The sequence below is a fragment of the Patella vulgata genome, chromosome 6 (genome assembly GCF_932274485.2).
Source record: "Patella vulgata chromosome 6, xgPatVulg1.2, whole genome shotgun sequence".
Lineage (NCBI taxonomy): Eukaryota > Metazoa > Mollusca > Gastropoda > Patellidae > Patella > Patella vulgata.
The window spans coordinates 29,927,410-29,955,133 of record NC_065884.2 but is presented as its reverse complement, the minus strand read 5'-3'; the positions used below and the strand labels follow the sequence as shown (position 1 = coordinate 29,955,133).

The following is a 27,724-nucleotide window of genomic DNA, read 5'->3' as shown; positions in this document are numbered from 1 at the left end:
TTTTATATTTCCATATCTATTATTTTTTATATTTTCAGGCACAGATTTGAACGTCCGGACACAAACCATCATAGGCCTAAACAGAGTGGACAATTAACTGGGTTTCTTCATCGCTGTAACGATTACCAGAGGAACGTAGATATACCTTACATCACCATAATACAAGCTTACAAGAAACCGTACAAAACAGAAAATAAATCCACAAAAGACAATGTGAAAAGTGTTGTGTAAAGTGTGTTTATTTAACTTCTGCGTCCAGATAAATGATATCGCTGAGAAATGCAGCAAATCTTTAAAATCTCTCTGAAACTTATAATGCTTGTTTTATTCTTAAATAACCAAACGTTTTGTACCTCTAAATATAAATCCTGAAAGGATATGTATTAAAAAAGGTGTTAATATCAGATTACAATACGAGGGCTGGCTGAAAAGTTCTAAGAATATCTGTAAAAGACCTGTACAAAGTCGATGGTTTCCATTTCTTTTTCTACACACTCCCCTTCGAGATGTGCACACTTTTGCCAACGATGTTGCAAGGCCTGGATGCCGGTCAGGAAGATTTTTTTTCAGCCACTCTAAAAAAAGTCGTTCACAGCGGACATAACGTCAGGATCTGCTTCAAAACGGCGGAGATTGTCACGGGACGTCAGGAATCGGACATATTTCTGATCCGCAGTCAAGAGCTTTTGCACCCATCTTGCAGAAACATTTAACATTCCTAACTCGTTGGCAATAATGTGCGTAACCACTCTCATGAGAGATACCCACAACACTGGCATCAATCGTCGATCAGCCATCACCATGTCATGCACCCGTATAATGTTTACTTAAATGGTTGATGTTGATGGCCTTCTAGGACGCGAGTCATCGCCAAGGCTCTCCCTGCGTAACTTCTGCAGCCCACATGTCGTCATGTATCTGTGTTGGGGCGAGTCCTTTCAGTTGCAGGTACTTGATGGCTGTCCTATTGCCGGTTTTGTCCATTTGTGGGATTTCAATGGGTAGGTTCATAAGATGGTCTAGTATGAAGACAATAATAACACTACAGATGCAGTTCTAAGGTCTATGATTCATTCAATGATTGCACTTGTTGGTGGCAAAAGTTTGTTTCAACCCAATTGATCTATCCTTTTTAGGCTTAGAACTATTCAGCCAGCCTTAGTACCAGTTTTAAGATATGAATCATTTTTTATTGGATCGATGATACTACACTATGAATACATCACTAAAAACCCGGCTTATGACATAAAAATACCGCAATAGAGCATTGTAGTTAATGTTCATTTGCTGGTTGAAATAACGCATCCATCATTTATGTTTAAAACAACCAAAAAATAAATATTCCTGTGTATAGATAATCTTTTATTTCAAATCTCGTTTCATTGATTATTTCTGAGCAAAGAGTAAAACAAAAATGGCATCTTGTTGAAATCTGTATTCTTAAGAAATCTTGCCATTGACAAATCTTACTTATATTTGTAATTATATTTTCATAAATGTAACCTGCAATCAGACCTTCTCTTCCATTTAATCATAACATATAAATTTAAATGCCCACATCAACAAATATGTTGGTTTAAGCCCGATCCCCACTGGCATCATCCCAACGAAATTGTAAATCCAGCGAAACTGACTGGACCAACAAGTTTTAATCGTTCGAATCATAGATAGGTTGTATCGAAGCAAATCGTCTTTCGATGGATTTCGGTCTCCTGTCTTCTTAAAACGACGAGTCCACTAGAAAGGATCTCGCATCGTGCGATTTAAGCCTTATAGCATCCGATTTGTGACAGTAGGTATCATGCCGAAGAGCTTGACACAACTTCAAAACGCCTCAAATTATTTTTAATTATGAATTAAAATTGTTGGTCTGGCTCTGTTCTGTTGTGTTTTTTTTTAGATTTTAGTTTGGTGTCGTAGGAAGATTAGGTTTCGTCTCCTTAACCCAATTAACCCAATTAGTTCATCTTACAAAAGGTCAAACCTAATCATAATCCTATTTTTTCAACAGATGAAAACATAGTACTCGATGATAATTTGTGACATTTTCTAGATATTGTTTTTATTCTTCAGCAATCAATGATATTTCTGCCATGAAGTATTTGAATGGAATATGAATGATCCTTTAAGAACTAAAATATATGTGTGTGTGTGTGTGTGGGGGGGGGGGGGTAGCGTCTTTTTTTTGCACCAACAGGGATAATGAAGACGGGCACATGCAGTGTCCTTCCAAGGAAATTTCATCCTGACTGACGTTTCCGCACACCCTAATTCGAATTGCAGATGTCAAGGCATGTTTTACCTGCACACCTACGAGTACACGGATGGATGTCAGATTTTTATCCCACCTAACAGCTAGACGCTTTTCTTTACTAGACCTTCCTTGCTACACAATTAACAACGGGAACACAAAATGGAAAATCCCGATTAACTTTCTCGGCTAAAAACGGGAACAAACCCTTGACCTTCTAGTTAATGAGTTACCATGCCCAACCCCTTTAAAATAACACGGAACTAAGAGTAGCGTGAGAGAGGGTGGGGTCTATTAAGACTGCCTGTATTTGTCCAACAGCACTGATTCAATTGTCAAGTTGTAAATGCCGGGTGAGTGTTCAATAGTCGCTTCACAACACAATACTTGAATCATTATTATATTTTTAAATGGGATTGCCAGCGTTCACTGGATGACTATCCACTCGACATGATGTTAAAGTAAAATAAGTTAGCTTCGGCAATTACGAGGGCTGGTTGAGAAGGTCTAAGCCTATCTGTGAAAGAGCTGTACAAAGTCAATGGTTTCTATATATTTTTCTAAGTCGTTTACAGCTGACATGACGTCATCATTACTAGGAAAATGACTCAAAATTAGAATCTGGTCTTATCCATGGTTACAAATGTGGCCAAAAGGTTATCAGGATCTGCTTCAAAACGGTGCAGATTGTCACAGGACGTCAGGAAACTGTCACGTCAAGACCTTTGCCACCCATCGTGCAGAAACTTTTATAATTCCTAAATCTTTGGCGATAATCTTTCCAACCCTCTCATGAGAGATGCCAACAACACTTCCAATGTCGAGCGGTCGATCAACCATCACCATGTCATGCACCCGGATCATGTTTTATTGAATGGTTGCTGTTGAAGACCTTCCAGAACGCGGGTCATCGTGAATGCTCTCCCTGCCACGCTTAAATTTCTCAGCCCACTTCTTTACTGTGAAAAGGAAGATGCACCATGCCCTAAAGTGGAGACCATGTTGACATATATCTGTGTAGGGATTAGTCCTTTCAGTTGCAGGTACTTGATAACTGTCTTGTAGTCAGTTTTGCCAATTTCTGGTGATTTCAATGGGTAGGTTCACAAGATGGTCTGATACGAAGACAATAATAACACTACAGTTGCAGTTCTTATGTCTATGATTCATTCAATGACTGTACTTGTTAGTCACAACAGTTTGTTTTAACCCAACTGATCTATCCTTCTCAGACTCAGAACGTTCTAGCTATCGTACTTGTGAAAACTATATCATATTCTGAATGAGGTTCAACTACAAAAACTGGGTTATTTCGTATTTCGGGACTAACATAATCATGGTTCATCCGCATTTGAACAATTAGGTTATTAAGCACAAGAGTCTTAAGGGAGTGGGATGAGAACGTACGGAGAAAACTCACGAGGCCACCTGTTATAAGAATTAATATTTTATTGTAGGTGTAGATATCAGCAGTTCTTCAGTGGGACCAAAAACGAGGTTCACCCGTGTACCCGTTGGCGTGGGCTTGAAAGAGCCTTTGATAATTGTAATACGATTATGGGCACGCCCTCATAGCATACTGCATGATATTAAACCCTATTTCATTTTGCAATCAGCAATTATTCATTTGGCCCCTTTTACAGACAGACAAGAAAGGGATGTTAGCCCAAATATACAAAAGACCTTTTATAAAACATGATGCACGATTTCAATTAGATTTAAATTTAATGGAAAACTCAATATAAAGCTCTGCTAGAGCACTGAATAGTCAATATTAGATAACACAACAGTTTTTGTTTGCCTATTAAAATTTTGAAAGGTCACCAAGGTGCAAATCTAGTGAAATTAATATAAAATTTCTATGCAATGATAGATTTTTTTTTTTAAGTTACTAACCTGCAACTTGATTGACATATTCAATTTTGTAAAGAAATGTTTACTGAATAATTTCTTTAGGAGATAACAAAAGTTTAACCTAGAAGATATTGGTGAATTTAAATTGTCTACAATGATATATTTGTTATGCAAATTACATGATGGATTTTCATTTAAAAAATGAAAGAATTTATAAAAACACGTAAAGAGACGATTTGCCGACTTCTCGATTTCTAACAGGCTGAGATTCTGTGGGTATGTGGTGCAAAGCGTGAAGTGTGTCGACCAAATTCCATGAAATTCGGTTAGAGTCATTCCATGCTTGACATAATCACCATCACGCTATAAACACTAGTACACATAGAATATTAGTTTAAAGATACATAATGTAAGATTTAGTTAAAGGGCTGACAGTTCTCACTATAATAGTTTAAATATAAATAATGAAAAATTACTTCAACCTGGGCCAAGTTATTATAGTCCATGGGCTGGAGGGGCTCACCTTGCACCCCCCCCCCTTAGAATCTACAAAGTGATGTTTTTCTGGAAGGTTATTATGTATATTTAAATATTCTATATGTTACCACGCGAAAAATTGGGTCTCACTAACTTGACTAGGTAGTTTATATGTAATTGTCACCACAAAGCGTGCGAAAAAAAAATTGGGGTAGGGGAAATTAAAATGACCATAGCTTCAAGTAGAATAGGTGTATAATAATGGTTGACCCCTCAAAAGGTCACCGATTTCGGAGGTTGCTTGAAATTGGGCACTACTTTGTGAATCCCACCAAAAACAGATGATAACATGCAATTTTCTCATTATAATACTTGGAATTCTTTATTATAGATAGGATTGACAATTACAAATCACCCATGTTTAATTATTTTAGTACAAAATCATTTTGAGACAAAGAGAAAAATGGCTTATTTACGAAGTCACCAAAACGACTGCTTATCAGTACAATATTCTCTAAAACTGCCCCAACAAAGTTTTTGTTCACCGATTCTGAAGTTTTGTACTCATGCCGCTAAATAGGTCAATAAAGGGCAAATATCTTTCAGACTTAGTAATATACCCGATGATACAAATGTGATCTACATGACAACACCAAATCAAAATTGCGTTTATCAATATTTACAACTGAATTAACCATGATTTGACGGAGTATACATAGAAAAGACCCATGATATCTTTGTGTATCTTAGTCATCATCACTGTCACTACTTGAAATCTCTTCTTCGTTTTCACTATCATCTGAGTCAGTCTCGCTATCATCCTGACCTTCATCATCATCATCGCATTCCATTTTCTCAAGTACATCTGCCAATTTGGGTGGGATTACATCCCCGGCGCTCCATTTCGGTTCGATTTGGCCATTACGCTTCACCCACCCATGATCATCCGTTGCCTCGGGAATTATTGGCTTCGGGATGTGTGCTCTCTTCCAAATGCCGACCGGGTAGTTCACTCTTCTGATGTGTTCGTTGGGGGTGGAAGAGATGACAGGTCTACTTTTCTTTCAAGCTTTATTTCCACTCCTGTTTGTCCCCCGCACTTCGAAGCAAGCATTTCATATCGGACCTCGTTCACTGCTGATGCTTTAGTCGTTTTATTGTACATCTTGCATGTGAACTCTTCAAGGCCTTGGTATACTTCATCGGGGATTCTCCAAGTTGTGCCTAGGTTTTGAAAAACCTCCTGATAGCGTGGTTTAAGCTGCAGCAGTTTTATTGGCTTGACTTTTCCGATGCCCTTGAACGCGCTGGTTATATCACATCTTGTGAAGGCGTGAAGACCCAACAATGCTGCACAATACATTGGAGAAAAATCCTTTGACATGTCTGTCACATCTAGCAGTCTTCTGTGATTACCAGAGCCCGTGTCAAACAGAATACGGATGTTGAAGTTGGGTGCATAATAGAGCACGATGAAAAATATGTCGCTGTCGGGACTCCTGACTCGTACAAACTGTTTTTTTTTCCTGTTCAGCAAATGAGCAATAGAGCACCACCCGGGTATCTGTCTCCTCCTGGTCAGATTCAAGAGATAGAATCTCAGACTTTTCAACTGTTTTACCATCTGGTGTTAAAATATAGGCTTTTTCTTCACATATGGCGATAACTTCTTTTTGATAAACGCAATTTTGATTTGGTGTTGTCATGTAGATCACATTTGTATCATCGGGTATATTACTAAGTCTGAAAGATATTTGCCCTTTATTGACCTATTTAGCGGCATGAGTACAAAACTTCAGAATCGGTGAACAAAAACTTTGTTGGGGCAGTTTTAGAGAATATTGTACTGATCAGCAGTCGTTTTGGTGACTTCGTAAATAAGCCCTTTTTCTCTTTGTCTCAAAATGATTTTGTACTAAAATAATTAAACATGGGTGATTTGTAATTGTCAATCCTATCTATAATAGAGAATTCAAAGTATTATAATGAGAAAATTGCATGTTATCATCTGTTTTTAGTGGGATTCACAAAGTAGTGCCCAATTTCAAGCAACCTCCGAAATCGGTGACCTTTTGACCTCTGTTAACCTACTAAGTAAACTCATTTGCATAAAACCAAGTGCAAAGTGTAGAGGGAACCCACAGACACATTTTGAGGGGTCAACCATTATTATACACCTATTCTACTTGGAGCTATGGTCATTTTAATTTCCCCTACCCCAATTTTTTTTTTCGCACGCTTTGTGGTGACAATTACATATAAACTACCTAGAAAAGTTAGTGAGACCCAATTTTTCGCGTGGTAACATATAGAATATTTAAATATACATAATAACCTTCCAGAAAAACATCACTTTGTAGATTCTAAGGGGGGGGGGGGTGCAAGGTGAGCCCCTCCAGCCCATGGACTATAATAACTTGGCCCAGGTTGAAGTAATTTTTCATTATTTATATTTAAACTATTATAGTGAGAACTGTCAGCCCTTTAACTAAATCTTACATTGTGTATCTTTAAACTAATATTCTATGTGTACTAGTGTTTATAGCGTGATGGTGATTATGTCAAGCATGGAATGACTCTAACCGAATTTCATGGTCATTTTAATTTCCCCTACCCCAATTTTTTTTTTCGCACGCTTTGTGGTGACAGTTACATAAACTACCTAGAAAAGTTAGTGAGACCCAATTTTTCGCGTGGTAACATATAGAATATTTAAATAAACATAATAACCTTCCAGAAAAACATCACTTTGTAGATTCTAAGGGGGGTTGCAAGGTGAGCCCCTCCAGCCCATGGACTATTATTGTTTGAAGAATAGCGTAGTCTTAATTTTCATTGCTACCGTTGTTACAATAGTAACAAAGTCTTAATTTGGTTGTGTTTCAATCTGTTCAAAATCATAAACATTTGATGGTCAAGTAGGTTGATTATGTGTTTGTCATGTGAACGAATATCTAATTAATAATTTATATAACATTTGCGGCCAAAAGAAAGTTCTGCAATATGCAGATTTGGCTCTTACATAATGCATCTTTAAGATTACGTCATAATGTGGAATTTCAAAGGCGTGATACAAGCGTAAATACGTCACATACAAATCACTTGGCATCACTCGTCATGCAGTTCGGGAAGCCTGGCATGGAAAGTGTCTAGTCGTTCGGATGGGACCCAAACCAAAATGGCATTAAAGATCGAAATATGTGTAGGACAGTGAATGACGTACATGTATGCTCGTCTCTATTAACCCATTTGGTGATCCCAATTCACCCACAGGACACTGTCCCCGGCTGTATAACAATATTCATAAATCTTTTCATACGGTTTATAAATATACATACAAGTAAACATCTACAAACGAGTATCCTGGTCTTTAGAATAAGTATTTCCCTTTTCATTGACTATCGAAGGTGTGGCCATGTACGTGGATATTTCAGTGTGTAATTTTAGACATGTTAAGATTTAATCATGGGATACAATTATTTGGATGTTTGTAAAGTCACCAGGGCAGATTTTATATACTCTTCAAAAACGTAGGGGATATTCAGAAACAATACAAAACTGCGGAAATGCACTGCTGTTTTTATAAGAGGTAATCAGTGTATGTTAATAACAGGTCAATTCCCTACACATGAATATAAACAGTTCATATGGGCGGCTTATCTGACGGCCCCATTTCACTCGCAAAGAGATACACCGTCAAAAGTGAAAATGAATGGACGTTTATGATTTTTGTCTTAATAATGAGTAATTGCTCCACCAATCCTCAGACATTCAGAAATTCGTCGTGGCATGCTCCTAATCAACCGTTCAATCACGATTTGGGGCAATCTGACCCACTCCTCTTGCAGTGCCACGGCCAATTCTTGCAGTGTTGTCGGTTGACGTTGACGTTGACGAACACGTCTGCCGATCAAATTAAACGTAACATACTAAAGCAAAGATACGCTAAACAGTAAATCTTATGCAAGAACCGATAGGAAAGCAAACATGGATAGATAAACCAGCACGCGGCAGTTTTCATCAACCCTTCCTTGAAATGTCAAATTTGACAATGAACCCCTCCCACGTGTGTGGCGCTATTGTGTGTCGCATGTGCAGCTCTCAGTGGTTGTGTTGGGGCGATAAATTCTTCATCTGATCTGTGAACATACTCTCAAAGCATGTCAAGTGTCCATGACTATTTATCATATCATAACCGGCATAAGTATTTGCATTTCAATATCGCCTACTTTTTTTGAAGAGTATATTATATGAATTGTTATATGAAGCTATTTTATTATTCTGTGACGGCCAACTAAATCTGTTGAATGAAGAAAAAACATATGAAAATGTTTAGACAGCCAGGCCTAATTGCAGGATACGAATATATTTATTCCCTAATTTCCTAAAACTACCAAGCACTACCAATATTTCTTTTGCACGCACAAGAAAGGTATAATAAATGATTACCAGAAGGTTTTTCTACGTGGCAGCTATGGTGATCTTCCTGTACAGAGAGACTATAACGATGTTTGTATTTATTATCGGGATGACGATCTACTTGACCATTCGTCAGAACTGGTTCTATTCGATAATGACTATTCTTCAAATACAAATGCCCATCCTATAAAACAAAGGAGAAACAATAATTAATTCCCAGATTACATGCGAACGTTTCCTGTAAAATATTTGTGTTCATAAACACCAGGGGCCTATTTCACCAAATTTGAACTAAGATAAAATCCAAAATTTAGTAATTTGATTGGATAATATTAGATTGATTTTAGTGCTTAGCCAATCAAAACTGAAGTATCTACTAAAATTTGGATTTTATCTTAAGTTAAAATTTCGTGAAACAGGGCCCTGATCCACTGAAATAGGACTTACTTATAAGTGAAATAATACATGGACCTGACATAACTCTGGAATTACTTTAATTATTATATTTTTTAAATGTACTACAAAACGCGTTAATTCTTCTATGTCTTAAAAAACACAAATAAGCACTATTTTAATATAACTGCTACGTGATAAGCGGCTACAAGTATTAAAAAGATCTCCAGGAAGAACGAACTGTCACGTACGAAATATATGAAATTATTATTACATTATACTATAAGATATATGACGATGGCGGTGTGAAAACAATGGAAACTAATGGAAACTGTAAATGGTCACACCACTTTCAGTTAGAATTGATCGCTTTGAATATAATATAACTTTTAACTGTATATTTAACTATTATTCTCGTATTTCAATAATACAAAGACTGATGTTTGTGAGATGGGAGGGTGGGGGGGGGGGGCTACCCACTCGCAATGCTTAGGTATTTCTCTCCCCTCTAGCTGAGAAAAGTTAGATTTAAAACGACAGTGGGATAAATGACATTGTAAACATACAATAGAAAGATATTCGTCATTCACATCATTACTATTGAGAATAACTGTCTCACATACGAATGAATAGCCGCTTTTTACCCACTCTGTCAAAGGTTCGTGACACGCCCATCAATGTGTACTGACGCAAATCATGATAAAAACACGCTATAAATGCCCTAGATCAGTGATTCCAAATGCACCATGCATGCCTCACAAGGGGGCATTTAGCCCTATTAACTAAGAGTTTTCAATTTTCTGATTACCCTGTGTTAATTTATGTTTTTAATATCTTTATGTTTGAATTTGTAAAATGACACCCATTGACTTTTAAGATCCATCATTCAACTTCAGTTGTACGTATATTAACATTAATTTTATTCGCCTGGGGCATTGTATTCTGGTTATTTTGTTGAAATAATATGAGAATTACAACAAATTATAGGCACGTATTAAATGTCTTTGCATTAAACACCAAGGATCTCACTAAATTGGCTATGATTATTTTTATATTATTTGAATAATTTTATATTATTGGAAGCAATCAATATCTTATTTGAAGGATTTAATTGCATTATATACTTATATACAACTGGCGGTAGTTTTTACTTTGTTGTCCATAGCAGTTATATCTCATAACAACCTGTCATGACATCATCATAGGTTGATATATTCGTTCATATCAACCGCTGATGACGTCATGACAGGTTGATATTTCATATCAACCGCTAATGACGTCATCTCAGATCAATATATTCGGCTCATATCAACCGCTGATGACGTAGATGATCGAAATAATAAAAAAAAACCCACAGAAATGAATTTTTATTCTTTTGACAATTATTTGATTACTTCGGTAATTTTCGCTATTTGGCGGAAACTATCGAGCAATTATCCAATCGTTGTTGCCTTTTAATGGAAGAGCCCATTAAATTTAAGGGTGAAATGGCGTTGTATATGTCGGATATAAACCTACTCTCCCTCGGATTGATATGGTTCGCCCGCGCGTTCTCTACCATATCAACCTCGGGTAGGTTAATATCCTATACTTACAAAACTCAATTTGTTTTCATATCAAAGGAGGACACAACAAAATTTGCGACGTTGAAGTTGGGAACCATTGCCCTAGATATTGAGTTTAGTTTATATAAGGCACGAAAATAAAAATGTTATTTCAAATCACTTTATGCTGAATGGTGGGGTTGGTTTTCAATTGAAGTAGTAAAAAACACACTATGCAAACACTGACTATATACTTTAATTGATAAAGGATATGGCCATGTTGTATATAAAGGACTTGTATTATATTAGAGTAAGATCGTGATTACCCCCAGGAGTTTTATTGTCTCCCTTCATTGTGGTGTGTCTTAAAGGTGAAGTTTGATCTTTTGAGTATAAACACTCAACAGTTACGCAACTTGCAATAACGAATAAAAAGAAAGCCTTGTCACGAATCGTTTACATCTCTCAAACCAAAGATGTATTATTATGTAGGGGATATTGTGAAATAAACCTGTCTCTCTTTATCATCGAAATACGTTTTGGATTACAATAAGGAAGTGAATATTGAACTGGATAGGCATAAACTAAGATACTGGTCATTACGTGTTGTTATTTTATCAGCGCGGCCAAGTTTAACGTTTTATCAAATGGCTGATCAATTTTGAAGATTAAAATCTAGTAAAATGAGAGGGTTAGGGGCTCACCCCTGCAGTCATTTGAACCAGACTGGTCTTATATTCACTGCCTTAAATTAAATTCAAGATACTGTAGCTATGCGAATATGTATGAAAGAAAATATAAACACTGTTGTCCAGGTGGCATCATATTAATATTACTAAGTATTACTAATCACATTATCAGCTCATTAAATATTGGCAGCTCGGTATGCTCAGGCAGTAATCAAAATAGTCGACACAACTATAATGTGTTTCCAAACAATTACTGTGACACATCCATCTCACGAGCATCGATAAAGCTTTAGGAATATATATTCATTTCAATAGTGGAATTAGAAATTCGAAGCACTGTATTATGTTGTAACACTAGGGTATAATATTGGACCGACTCCTAGAAAAGGTTTTTTTCATATTAAGCTTACTTCTAAGTCGATACTAGTAACTAGTTCAGCAATTGATAATGAAATGATAATGTTCGTAACCATTGCTTCATTAATGGGCTATTTAAACTCCAGTGCAAAATAAAATTAAGCTTTTTACAAGCTGTCCTATTTACAGCCTTTACAAAATTATTCCCGAGCACTGATGTGATAAACTAGACTAAACAAGTGTCATTTAAATTTTAAAGAAGGATTAATGTTGTAGTTGACCCATTAGATCTATGCGCGTGTTCCAGATGACCTATTTAAGTAAAGAGTAGTATGAAGTACACAACCTTCAGTCAGCTCCTTTATAATTCCCTTGAAGACGAGGAGCTGCAAATAGAGACCGTGAGAGGACATCAGTTCGAATCCGAATATCCACAATCAGTAAGATTTATTTATGGCGCATTGTACTGACTATATGTATGATTATCTGGGCGTATATCACATTTATATCTATCACCTTTTTACACTTGGATAAATTTTATCTAACATACAATTTTTATCTTCTAGAATATATCTGTAATGGTGTTTTTATTGGCCATCTATAATCAGGGCTATATTGTAGTACTATTTTTATAGTAAGGTGTTTGGTGGCTTTGAACCGCCGTTATGATTACAATAAAATGGCATTACAAAGCATCAATCTACGTTCAGGACAACTCGTGTTCACACTGAGGAATTGCTTCTAGGCAAATCTCATATATGGACCACCAAATATTCCCCTCAATGTAGCTCGATCTATTTATAGTGTTTCGCCCCATTTCCCATTACAAACCTTTAGGATGTCTGTTTTTGTAAATTTTTTGGTGTTTAATCAAAGAAAAGGGCTGGAATTAATATTTTCTGCTAGGATTTGGTGAATATTCATGAGAGGGAGAGAGAGTCTAAATGTAATGACTCGCGGCTAACATTGATATCAATAAGTCTCCATATTGGTATCGTTAATGTAGTTTAAACCAACGATTGACCGTAAGGTCGACATTTTTTAGATCATAGTACGCCATAAGAAATTGAATTATGTCTGAGAATTATTTTCTTTTAGCTGCGTTATGGTAATAACGTAACAATAATATTATTCTTGTATAAAAAGCTACAAACAATCCCCAAAATATAAAGTGAATTCGCAAGGAACAAAAACCTATTAACATACTGGCCATTTTCTCAGTAGATTACCGTTTGGTGTTTGTCCACTTGCTTTACGCCCCGTCAGACCGGAGTGGCGTCCTTACTGCGCTGATTCGACCGCACAAGGTCGCCGGAAAACGTGAACACAACGCGAGAAAATGTCCCGAAAAATAACAAACTTTATAAAAAAAATCACTTTCTCATAGCCACCCAGGCCTGATCGCAGAACCTTGGCGTTTGCTTTGAACATGCCCAAAACAAACGCCGTGACTCGGCGATCATTGCCGACCATGGAGACCACAGCACGATATCTGGCGTTTCCAACACGCTTTTCCGTCGCCGTATCATTTGATGCCGTGATTGTGACATGTCTAGGCAGAACACATTCGTATCAAACACGCGCCTTAATTATCCTTAAAGATATGTTTCCATCAGATCCTAAATATGTACTAACAGATTGGAAAAAAAAATCAAGCAATAGGGAAATATAATTTTGTTTTCACAAACATTATAATGTATCAAATGCTTCATTTGGATCTCATTTTAAAGTGTACACATTTCAATTTTAAAACTGCTATCGCTATGTGGAAAACAAGTATGGAGATGAATGGGGGTATGTTAACGTCGCCATGTAATTGAAGTGCCAGAAAGCAAATGCTGAAAATTAGTTCAGCAGTTTTAATGAATACGTTACATAATTTACTGTCAGATTATTATGCTCTTTGAGGATATAACTATGTTATTCATAGTAATTTTATTTTTAATGCACACGCCCGGGATCGTAATATCCCACTTTTCTGCATATACTGGGATACTGAAGTCATGTCCGTGGGCTATGAGGGTAATTTTTGTTCGAATTCCAATTGTCAAGGTTATTTACGATTACGCAAACGTGTACACGGGCGCCCGGGTACACTGGCACGCAATAAAATCTTGAGGAACTTTCTGCCAACATCGCTTCAGAAACCGAGACCACCTGGTTAGCGAACCAGCGCCTTACTTTCTGAGCTACGGCGATTTCATTCTGTGGTTAGAAAACTGTCATTAGATGACCAACTGGCTATTGAAGGAACACGTCTTTAAGCAGAGATTAAGGGTATATTATATCGATCCTTCCCAATCTTCTAATCCGTGAATAAAAAAAATAACAACGAACATAAGCCGATTAACATCATTTAAATGTTTTTGAAACAATGCACTAATAAAATATCTGCGAAGATACAGCATTGGTCAATAGTAAATCATAAAGGGATACCGAAACATTACATTGAAACAGCCTCCCCATAGGTTGCTAAGGACAGCATAAAACCGGGCCTATACTTCCCACGCTTTCAAACGCCGATGGACGGCGTCGTAGCTTTCCAGTCGGCGTTAAACGATGTTGAGCGGCATAACTATATATTCTTATACTTATGATGGACGTAAAACGTCATCACGAATAAACCGACGTCAATGTTCAACACCGTAAAATTTGTAGAGTTCAGATTTGTAGAATTTTCAAGGCCGACGCTGACCCTGACTTTCACAGGTATTTCCTGCCAATCACAACACTTGTTGTAGGGCCAGTCAATATACTAATCCGGATTACTGGCCTTTACTTCAAAACCTTTAATCATGGATGACACTGATGAGAAATTGATCAACATTGTGCAGCAGATTTGGTCTGTTCACCCTGGTCATTAAATGACACCAATATCTGAAGTTGCAGAAGGTAAAGGGCCATATTTCTTCTGGCGTTGGTTTGTGTTCATACGTTTTGGTTGATGCCAACGTACGCCTGGCGTGGTTTCGATTCCCCGGTTGTACGTGACAAGGAGTTGGGTCGCCTGTCCAAGCTCGTGGGTTTTCTCCGGGTCCTCCGGTTTCCTCCCATCGCTAAAGACCCCTATGCGCAAGCGAGTTATTGAAATAAAATTGAACCATATGTTAGTCCTGAAATGATCTAGTTTGTGTTGAGTGGACGTTAAACCAGATTTCTCCCTCCCCCCTCCAACGTACGCCGTTGATCGCCACAAACGGCGGAATTGACAATATCTTCGATGCTGCGTCAGCCGGTGTCTTACTGCGGCTGGTAGCCTAAAAAGTGTAAACCTGGCTTTATGGTTAAAGGTAAGACCAGATTATGGAGAAACTCTGGTTGGGTAGAAATGATGCTATAAGAATGCGTTCTATAACCCTTTTTATGGTAATCCTAATGCAGTCAGTTGCTAAAATAAAACATAGTTCCATCAAGGGAAAATTAAATTCATAAATATAAAAAATTACATATTAATATTACGCGAAGAACCGTTGCTATCTTGGATTATAAAGTTGTGAGTTAGTTGAGAATAGTTCTGTGTCATTGCAATTGGAAGAACAATTTATTTGAATTTTGACTCAAATATGACTTTTTTTTCTCCATTGTTCGTCTTTAATTCTACGGTGACTACCTATAATATTATATATGAACTAGACTAACCACGAAATGCTAAGATTTACTTCAATTACCAATGGCGGCTGAACACCAAAAGTAGGAAACAAAGGGCCTATTTGACAAATTATTCATCATCAGTAGCGCATTAAAGAAGTAAGATGGCTTTATGCTGTTAATCTGAGTCTGTGTTTATTTCTGGCGACGAGTATTAATTTGCGATTATTCGTAATGTTCCAAGATAATTATATTTATTAAGAAGGATTTTTGTCGTACACGTTGCCACTTACCATAAGAAAATGACCGTCTGTTTCACTGACTTCGTTAATACATTGGATCAACAGCGAGGCGCCATTTTGTAAGTCCTGATAAACAGCTATTTTCTGAAGAAAAAAAGACGGAATTCTAATATTAGATACTAGAATGTAAATAACTTATTGACCGACATTAAATATTAAACATTAACTGAATACTAATTTGATATCGGTGCAATATATGTAGGTTTTCCCCATATGACGTAAGCATAGAATAACCTATACTTATACATCCCAGTTCTTTATATTTTGTTAGCAATAATATAAATACAGGCTAATAAGTATATCGATGAAGACAACTGCAGACATAGGCGTAGGAGCTCAAAGTAATTCAGGGGGGCATAAGAGAAAATTGCCCGAAATCAATACCGTTTATTCGGGCATACATATCATAAGAGAGCTTCGGGCATATTTTCGGGCATGCAGTGGACAAGAAAAAGACGAGAAAATACTTTTCGGGCAGTGTGGATCTCATAGAAATAAGTTATTTATATTTTTTCTCTAAACGTTAATAAAAAAAAAAGGTCGTCGAATTTTTCATTGCCCGGCTCCTACGCCTATGACTGCAGATTAACTGTACAAGTTTCTTTCAAAAGTATGATACTGATGGGTGGTTGTATTGAACTATCATGAGGGAATATCCCCAGTAGCAAAATACCCTGTATAAAATGTAAAATGGGCTTTCTTTTATACGAGAAGTCACCGCTGGTATTTTCGAGAACTGGCGGATACTTTACAAAATTACATAAATGGCAGTGATTCCCCGAATGACACTCTAAGAGGGCGATGTTAGAATCTGGTGGACATGCCAGGCAATGTAACATACGACAACAACAGCTAGCATATCCACACTGTACTGTATGTTTTGTGTCTTTCTTTTCAGCGTTATAACACGGGTTTGATCTTTAAATAGGACATAAAGACTGGCTAAAATTACATACACCTTCACCTCTTCTAGCATCAAATTTTTGACAAAAAACGAGCGTAAATGTAAAATCATTTCAATTATCTGATAGGGATGATATCTAATTCCCTTTGTATCTGCATTTGATATATCAATTGGTATATCAATACTATAAGATCAATGAGCATTGAGTTAGAGAGACCCCGGAGAGACGAGGTTTGGTTGTGAGACTGCTTGAGTGGGCCTCCTTGTTTAACCATGTAGTTATGTTTATGTGTTTACATTATATTGTTCTTGTTAATGTTAAAACGGAAGGGATAATCCTTGTCCCGATGATCATTATCTCCGAACAATATTTAGCAAAAACAGAACTTAACAGACTGAAGGACTAGAACTACGACAATACGTGAATACAAAAACGACATTTGCCATAAAAACTTACTTTTCCGACAGTATCATAATGTCTTTTATAGAGCGTATTTCCCTCGGTATCAGCAGAGATTGAATACAAAGGTAACTGTGTGTCGATGTCATCGTTACGTTTTAGACCAAGAAAATGTTCAGAATCATTTGTCTGTAAAGTAACATGTATCGTATCATGGAAATCGCACTTGTTATTTCCAGGCTGACTATGAAACTTTATATATGCATCCCAAACTGAAATAAAAAAATAAAACCACAAATAATTGTGCATATTCAGGTATCACATTTTGTTACTTTTAAATTTGCATTAAAAAATAACAAGAACGAAAGTATAAAAATTAAAAAAAAGTCTCTACACTTGAAAAGTTAGTCATCGGATATTGGAAGAATGTCTGTGAATAGTTGAGTGTATAAAGTTTGCTTGACACTCAGGTCAGCTCACAATGGCAAACTTATTTTATTAAAGGAACGATACCCCAGACACAAAGTCATATTTAGACTTCCACACACAATACCAGAAGTTCTGGTCATCTATAGACCCTATTCCTTTTACTGATTTCATGCTGCCATCTTTCTTTTTGTAAGATCGCTAACAAATGCCTGAACGATAATCTGTTCACGTCCAAGAACATTAAATAGCATCCCACCACGATTTATGCTATAATCGTAAACATTATTATCTAAAGAACTCTTTATTTTGTATCAAATGTAAATAAGATCACGCTTATTAATCCCCAACAGACGCGCGCCTGTCCGTCTGTCATCTTAAAATGATTGAAAATTCTGTTTGCCTAGATTTTAAAGATATATTCGATTGGAATATGATACACTACCTGATTGTACAGATGCACTTCGCGTGTCGTGAGATTCGATTAACTTTAGACTTAAACATTATGCAAGGTCTTTCTTATCTATATTATTAGACATTAATTAACTTATCCAGAACATAATAAACTCTCGATGTCAACGCTAGCCTGCGATATTTACTGGATTAGGATCCCATTTGCTACTGATTTATACATGAAATGGATAATCGTACCGACAAATGATGTGTGTTAAGCCTTGGGGGATTGATTGAGTGTTGGTACACAAAGCTTTAAACAGCAGGGTTACAGATCAAGTTTGAGTTTTGTAGGAATCGGTGTATTATTATTATTTTTTTTACTGAATTATGGCCTTTTAGTGATTTAAAATCATTAAAAATTTCTTATTTACTTTGAGATATTTTGTTTTAGATTATTAATATATTTGTATATATTGGTTATATTTCTAAATATACTAGTCATATATAATTGAGACACGTTTTCATTGACAGAATCGGCTAGTACTTAAAATATACATATTATTATATTGAATTTTAAATAAAGTCATTACTCTGACCATCCGAAAATGAAATAAATAAAATATTCTACTCTCAGGTAAAAGTATATAGAAATATTAGGTTTTTAGAAAGAAAAAACTAATTTCATCTTAGCTAGCACTTTCACCCACTACGGGGATCATCAGGCATTTAATAATGAGATAGTGAACAACTACATGGCGTCATGACGTTACAATACATATATTATGTACATGACAATAATAATATCAAATGTAAATATTTTGGAATACCAAATTACAATATAAAATTATGCAGCATTTAATTTAGGGTGATACTTGTTAATAAAATGCCATTCTTTATTTTCTAGCAAATTATTATCCGACCAGTTGAGTTTATATAAGGGGAATACCCTAAATTTTCCCTTTCCACATGTATCTAAGTGTTCGCTTAGTGTAATCATTCTATTTTTGGGATTAGCTATGTGGGATCTGTGTAGGTTTATCCTTATGTTAAGTTGTGATTCAGTTTTGCCTATATACTCTTCATTACAACCTGGAAATATTATCAAATATAAAACATTTTTACTTTTACAGGTCATAGATTGATTTATTTTAAAATTTACATTTCCATTAATTTTTACTGTTTTCACTTCAATAATATTGTCACAAGTTTTACATCTATTGTCCCCACACTTTGTGACACTTGATTCTGTGACTTCAGAATCAAATTTTGAAGAAGTAAGTATTCGTCGTAAATTTGGGGGTTGTTTAAAAGAATTTATAATCTTTGTGGCATCCCATATATCAAACATTTTTTTACTATTTCTTAATAAATATGTATGTTTATTTATTACATCCCTTGCTTTTTCTTGAGTTGGGTTATATGTTGAAACTATATATATATATATATATATATATATATATATATATATATATATATATATATATATATAATATTTAACAAAATCGTGTCAATGAAATGTGTTTAGTTTGTGTAATCTGTTCTCACGGTGATGATCAGCAGAATCTGTATTATCCTGTTTGGTAATTTGGTATCTCAAACCAGACAATCTTTCATTTAGACCAATAATTGACAATCTATACTGCCCTACTAATTGACTATCAATCTTATTGTAAATATAAAATCTGTTATTCGGGATGACATAGATTTTGTTAATAGATTGCCCCAAAATCTAAAAGATGGCGACGTTTTTGTAGCCATGGAGGTTTGTTATATGTATGACAACATTTCCAATGACCTATGCTTTCAGACCATAGAATATTGACTGGATAAACATCCTAAATACAGTCATGAAAGAATTGGTAAAAAACAAAAAAAAACCCCAAAAAACGTCATCCTCAAAGCCATACGAATCATCCTGACTAACAAATGACAAACATATTCTTGGTATAGCGATAGATGGGTCGCAAGACGGCACCATAGTTAAGTAATTTTAACAATGGGATTTCTAGAGAAAAAAAATATACTCAATTGCAGAAATTAAGTATGGCGTGAACTACAGGTTATATTTAGAAAACCAATCGAAACGGTTCCTGGAATGAAACCATAGGCGACATTGCAAATTTGAAAGAAATAATGAATGATTTAGATTTAAGTATCAAATGCATAATTGAAACAAACAATTTACAAATCGCATTTTTGGACGTTCTAGTCAAACGAAAGGGAGAAATCCTTATAACGGACACCAAAAACTATCTATCTTATAAATCATGTCGCGCACGCCATACCAAAAATAATATACCCTTTTCTTTAGTTAGAAAAATATGCCCCATTGTGATAGATGAAGACCTCCGGATTCTCAGATTAGGTGAGCAACGAAATTTAATGAAATAGCATTACCCCATCGCGGTAATAGAAATTGGGATAAATAAGGCTTTGGCAATTGATATCCATGCATTGAAGACTACTAAAGTGAAAGATATGGTTCGGATAATATCATTACCTTTGTCTCTACGCATAACCCCCTCACATCTCAACTTTATGAAAACAATACATTGGAGCAGGTAAAACCTGACATAAAACAACCTCCAAACGAAATTTGACAATGTTCAATTCATTAAGTCGAAAAGACAGCAAGCTAATTTGCAACGCCCTCTAACCACAGGAAAATTCATCTCATCTATCACAAGGACCGCGTTTTATGCCCAGATCTTCGATGTAAATGTTGCGACCATATAACGCCAAACATCAAATATAATTTTCATAACTTCACGTTTAGCGTCAACGACAATATTGTGACACAAAAAAACCTACATTATATGTCTTTACGCCCTTTTTTACATGGGAATTGAAAATTACTTTTACACGCCTGACTGTGGCTTTGCACCTAAAAAGAGATATGACGATGTGATGGTGCAATGGTGAATATTAACGATTACTGTTTTTATTAGCCATGTGACTCCTTTAATATTGTATAGAAATTAAACAGGGAGGGCCCAAACCTCTTGGATAAAAATAACGACACACAAACACAACAAAACATAAAATATCACGATTCAAGCCACTTTATTATCAGGGTCTTCTTCGATGTTCAATATCTAATTTTACTTATTCACATCGGCTTTAAACAGTATTATGGACAAACTAAAGGATCTTGGTCGTGACACAATTATACAGGTATGCAGAGAAACACAAAAGAAGCTGGATACAAACAAGTAATTTTTGTGTAAGAATAGTGTAATTCGACCGTAGTTATTTTAAGATCTTAAAGGGATCACTGAATATTGTGAAATATTACGTACGCAATAAAACAATTTTCATAAATCCTGAAAACAAACAACCCTTTAATCTAATCAATAAATTAAAATCCGTTGAAATAAGTAATTGGAAAAGAATGAAGTAATACACATACACCAGACATATATTTCGGTTTATATGGTTGACTAATTTGTATCAATAAAGCCACACTTTATTATATCGTAAGGACAACAAGTGGGTTTAATGTTGTTTTGTATGGCGGCTATATAAATATACACACGTGGAATGCGTTTATGATAATTGGCTAGACATTGCCACACCCATATTCGTCAATTCGTTATACTAGAATAACATTGAATTGAATGCCAGTGTGATACGGAGACTTTGTTGGGTTTTGTTTTTGTGTGGTGTGGTCCTGTGCACATAATATTTAAGTTAGTACTTAAACATTGTCGTGTATAAAATCAGGGACCAGGTGTTGATATTCTACATCCCCGAAAACCAATCAAGATCGAATTAGTTTTTACAGGTAGCATTATGGTGCTAGAAAATGAGATGTTGTGCCCATACATGCATATTTCAGAAGCAGTGGTAAGGGTTGTTACGAGAGCAAGATTATGTTCATGACCTTAATTCCAGGTATATGACTTGTATATGGCTTTTGCAAAACAATGTATACGTTTAAAACAGTCAACTTCTGAAATACAGGTAGACCGATACTACATATTTAAACGAATTAAGAGTAAACGAAAGATAGAAGAATATTTCATGTATAAAGCAACACAAGCTACGAAAGTTAAAATTCAAAATATGAAAGTGAATTAAACTGTAAGTGATAAAACCAACCACAAGACAACACCCCTCTTATAAAGTCTTAAACAACTGAATTAGAATTTGATTGGTGTGAGTCTGTATTATATTATATCATTCGATACTCGAGTATAGTCTGATCATCTAATATTTCTTTGAGTTCTACTTTCAGACACCTGAATACAGCGACCAACTGATCCAACTGTACGGGAACCAAAAAATCATTTGCGATCAGATAATCCTGAAGTTTGATATAATATACTGATCGCTTAACTTAGCAAAGAGCTAGACCACTCGGCCACCCAACCCTCAAGACAAAGAGTACAAAGCGTCTTCAATAGCTATGAACAGCGATGTCCAAGATGTGAAAACTTGTAATTGTTACACGATTGGTCACTAGGGTTATCAACTATTTACTTTAAACGACAACATAAAGAATGAAAGGTTTAGATAGTAATCACATCCAATTTTCTACTCAGCTAAGTTTTTTAAAGGTACAAATTGATCCATTTAAATTACATCAACTAAAGCTGTATTCTCCATGTTTAGTTTAACCTTCGAGCTTATACAAGGGGTATTTCGGGACCCTACGACCATATCTTTAACGTTTGTGAGGAACTAGTTCATAATTGTCTAGCGAGAAATTTATACATTATCAGCTACTTAATGTCGAGTATAATGCTGCAAATAGAACGGAAGTGAGTTAGTGGCAACATTCATCATTTGACAAGAAACTACGAGTATTACATTGTCGGACACAAGGATGTCTTCTGGACCACCACCAACCCCTTACCCCTCCTTTCCTTTCAACATTTTGCTGGTTCTTCGCTCAGTGCTAGCTTTGTATTTGGAATCTTTCTTACTGATGATATTGTGTTGGTCATTCTAGTAATCTAGATCTGAAAGCAAATCTTGGTACTCTACCAACCTAATCAAAAGACGATTCTACATGAAGAAATGAAAATGAAGTTATTTGTAGATTTGTATGGTTTCAAAAATACCTTATAATTCATATCGTCACTTTTAATACCTCAAATATTTGGCGGTATTTGAATAAAATTATGCATCCAAAAAACAATTTGTGTCTGGGGTCTTAGATTACCCCTTGGTGCCGACAGTGTTTTTCGTGAGACGTGTCCGCACAAGAGTTAATAAGTATAGGCGTCGTAATTTTGTTTAGTATGTTGGATATTAATTATTTATAATAGAGATTACAGAATCGCTACAATAAATGATATATCTACAACCAATCTTTTATTTTCATGAAACAAAATCCTGCCAAGTATATAGAACCATTTCTGCTGTAGTTGCATTTCATGATTTTAAAATCAACTTCTTAGATAACAATAAGACTGGTTGATTTGTATAAACCAAACCACTACCAACATCAAAACCTTCGTGTTGAAAAATGACCATGTCCAGTACGTTTAGATCAAATATATTATTACGCATGTTGTTCAACTCATACGAACAGAGAGACAAGGAAGAGAATACAAATCTAATTATTTTCAAAACGTGTTGGATGACTGAATAACATTATTTTGGAAATACAGACAACTGAAATAACAGTCCGTTGGAATAATTCTTGTCATGAACAGGTATATACATGTCTATAGTTTACTTTGAGAGTCGTTACATAGGTTTCAGTATCAGCATTTCCTTATACTTGAAGATACATTCACACGAAAGCATCTATTGGGTAATTATTTCCACTAGAATTGTTGCAAATTTGGTATTTCCTTGGAAAATACAGATATCAATCCTGCTAGAAAAATACTGGAATCCCTGAAACATCCATTGGGTGCGCACAAGACAAAAATGTGACGTAAGGAGCGCGTCTTGTGTGCTGATCTAATAGCTAACGTTTGTGAGAACATTGAGAGAATTGGGCGATAAAAAAGAGAGAGAGAGAGAAATGGGGTTTAACGTCCTCTCGACACAAACTAGGTCATTTCGGGACTAACATATGGTTCAATTTTATTTTATTAATTCGCCTGCGCGTAGGGGTCTTTAGAAGTGGGAGGAAACCGAAGGACCCGGAGAAATCCCCACGAAGTTGGACAAGCGACCCTACTCCTTGTCACGTACAACCCGGGATTCGAAAACACGCCAGTTGACTCAATAACAGGCTTTATGATACAGCACGCACGTGCTAACCATTCGGCCATCCAACCCCCCGGCGATAAAAGAAGTTGGCAGGGGATAAACTAGGCTTCGATATGTAGGGAACATGGAAAACCACAAATACAAGCTAAAATGGATTCTCCAATTAAATTTTTTTTAGATGGATTTGTATGGTAATTGGACAGCGACTAACGACAAATACACACTATATATGGATCCTCCCCAATCAAGAGGAAATTGAACCAAACTCTTGATAGATAAATAAGCTTGAATATGTCTTTAGTCTATATCATCAAAAAATCCATTACCACGTTTATAGAATAAAAATTATTGCTTGATTCTGATTATATTTAATAGGTTTCCCATAATCCATAATAATTTAGCATTGAATTTTAACCAACCTACAATTATCTCAACCTAAAATGTGACTATTACAATCACGTTGTCATGTTTGTAATAGAGTATGTATATTTTCTACTTTCGCTTGACAGTTATATTGTAATTTTCTTTTTTTAACACCCCCCCCCCCACACACACACTAAACATCAAAGAAAAATACATTATTGAATGTATAAACGGGTAGTAAGATGTTGGAAATAATGGCTTTATTATTTTTTAAAACTATTTTTAAAATTGGTGTGAAATTTAAGATAAACACCAGTCAAACGTTTGTCAAAAAAACTATTTCATTACTGCATTATACATGTATATTATAGTTCGAGAACTCTGTAACATATATTTTAAAACAGTCACTCAGTAAAGTAGGAAAGGGTTTGTTTATCTATTTATTCATTTATGATGGTCATCTATTTTTATATATTTAAAACCAAAATAGGGAAATAAATAATATAAAACAACATACCTTGACCTTGGATACAAACAAATATACAACTATAAATCCAAACAGTGGTATACGGCAACATTTTGTATGCAGGTATAACAAACGGTGGGAATGAACTGGTGTAGAAACTTGATACCTGAGTGGTTTTAATATGACGGTACATGTTAACCAATGAAATGAATGAATGAATGAATAAATAGGGGTTTCTGGGTCCGGTATATTAAGTGTACACCCTCAATCATTTTGTGCAAAATGCACGACTCAACTATTATACTCATAGTAAACGTTGTTTAGCATATGGGATATACATACCTACATTTAATTTTCAACTTTTATATTGTCTGTCAGAATTATTCATTTATTTGTATTCGCTATGCTGTTGACTTGTTTATTTTTCATCCTTTTTTGTCTAATTTAAAACTATATGTTAATAAATGCAAATAGTAATAACACGATATTACTAAATCAATGCATAAGCATACATGAGATAGCCTTCGTCTTCTCGTCCACGTTTCTTGTTGCTTTATTATACGTGATTTATAAGGCTTTTTGTTGCTTCAAACGTGTGTTTGATAAACGTGTGTAAGAATAGAAGACATCTTTGACAATAAATATCAGCGAAGAATAAATATATTTCATAAAATCGAAATATGGCTTTTAGAAATAATTACATTCGCACGAAATTATTTATAGGGTATGGTTATATTCAATAAAGTTATGGCATATTATGTATATATGGAAAGTAGAGACACCCAATCTAATTACAAAAATTCTGGATTCCCTGAAAAAGACACATAGGGCGGCACGTGACAAAAATGTAAGGGTATCACTAACTGTCAGTCTGTATTCTCGAGTTACGTAATGAGCGCTTTATAATTAATATGTGTTAATCTAATGAGTCCAGTATACTTTGCGAAAAAGATATAAGTTGTCAGAGGATAATCAAAAAATTTGCATAGGCTTCTATATTTAAGTTAATGGACAGCGACGAATGACAAATACAATCTGGATGTATTCGCCCTAAATTAAGTCACGTGACAAACACAGCAAGTTTTCTTGCGATTAATAATGTTTCGAGCGGGATTTGAAGACAAATTGGATAGACAAATTAGTTTGAATATGTTATTAGTCCAAATATAAAGCATCTTTAAGAATCTTACATTTCTGGTAATTATAAAGTAGTGGAGCCCACGGTGTCATTTACATAGTCAAATGATGTTTGAAGAATGAAAATTGAATGAACTCAAATATAAAGACGATGTTTAGAGAATCACTTCAAACAACAGGGAAGTAATTCAAATCTATAGATCGAATGGCAGGTACTCGATAAGAAAACATATTTCATCTTTAGAATAAAAGCGTCAATCAAACATACTAATGTAAATATGATATATAATATATTTTTCTACTAAACATGGACTATTCAAGTTGAAAATATAAATTGTTGTACTACACTAAGACTCGGTATTAATGTATTGAATAAAGTACTAAAGGCGACGTCTACCCGGATTGTGAATGAAGAGGCTGGCTACGAAACATGTCAATGGTGTATGGTGTATTTTTTATTGATATAAATATACAATCGGAGATGTTGCTATGGTATACCACGTTTATTTTACACTATTAAAACATAAACGTATTCAATCTATATGTGGCTTATTATCTTCCAATGAAATATATTACGCCCAGGATAATAAATGTCATTTCACGATACTAGAATTTAATCCGTCTGTTTATAGCACTTCTCCTTTTCCCCACTTTTACATAGTAAATAGATATAAATTAGCACTCTTCAATCTATAATGACTTAGATCATCAGGATGCTCAAAGAATGTTATAGACCAAGAAATCACATGTAAGATTGACTTCATCTCTTTAGAGTCAGATAGTTACGATATTCTCTTAATATCTGAAACTTGGTTAAAAGCAGACATTCCTGATAACTTAGTCTCTATTCCATCTTACCAAGTACCAGTTAGGAAATGAAATGAAATAACCTGGGGTTAACATCCTATTATTCTGCTCCGAATTACGGCCTACTCTTATATCGAATTCCAACTGTCAAGGGATCTTTTACGTGCAGGCCAATGTGTACACGGGGCCTCGGATTTTCGTCACACCCGAACAACTAGACAGCTGTCATTGCCAGGCCCTCCGTCCTGCATTACGTCGGAAAATCTGAATGAACCTTCTTGGCTAATGCAGGGATCGAACACCTCCAGGCTAGCGAGCCAGCGTCTTAACCACCAGTTAAGAAAGACCGCACACCAAACAAGGGTGGTGGGGGTAGCAGTTTATGTTAGAAATATATACTTTGAAATATAAATTGACAATACGGAGTTTAATTGGATCATAATTCATACTAAAAGTAATATATTTTTATTTGGGAAATTTTATAGGTCTCCAAGTAGTCCTTCTCGGGTAAATTATTTTATTTTAAATTCTATTAGTTTGGTTGTATTAGATGATATATCGAAATGTTTAATCATGGGTGATATTAATAAAGATTTTTGTCAGGTAACGGATACTTTTATTCATGAAATAGTCAACATTTTAAAATTAAACAATTAATTAACTCCCCAACTAGATATAAAGAACACGGTAGAAATTCAATACTTCATCTAATTTTAACTAATTGCCCGTATTTTGTTAAAACAACCGGTTGTTTGGATAATTTCTGTAGCGACCACTGTG

The 27,724-nt window shown here is 35.3% G+C and overlaps 1 protein-coding gene and 1 long non-coding RNA gene across 2 annotated transcripts in view; one reads left to right on the top strand and one right to left on the bottom strand.

Moving 5' to 3' along the window:
* Nucleotides 1-1,341, top strand: part of LOC126823881 (uncharacterized) — a 74,415-nt gene extending 73,074 nt beyond the window's left edge. The window contains exon 5 of the long non-coding RNA XR_007681354.2: nt 39-1,341. This is a non-coding gene — a long non-coding RNA (uncharacterized LOC126823881). The remainder of the gene's footprint in view (nt 1-38) is intronic.
* The window catches only part of LOC126823880 (uncharacterized), a 44,440-nt gene extending 19,279 nt beyond the window's left edge, over nt 1-25,161 (bottom strand). Inside the window, exons 1-4 of the mRNA XM_050552928.1 lie at nt 25,052-25,161; nt 17,236-17,450; nt 15,866-15,958; nt 9,032-9,185 (exon numbers count right to left, since the gene is read on the bottom strand). Coding sequence (XP_050408885.1) covers nt 9,032-9,185; nt 15,866-15,958; nt 17,236-17,450; nt 25,052-25,112 — 523 coding nt within the window. The 5' untranslated portion in view covers nt 25,113-25,161. The remainder of the gene's footprint in view (nt 1-9,031; nt 9,186-15,865; nt 15,959-17,235; nt 17,451-25,051) is intronic.
* Nucleotides 25,162-27,724: the final 2,563 nt, after the last annotated feature.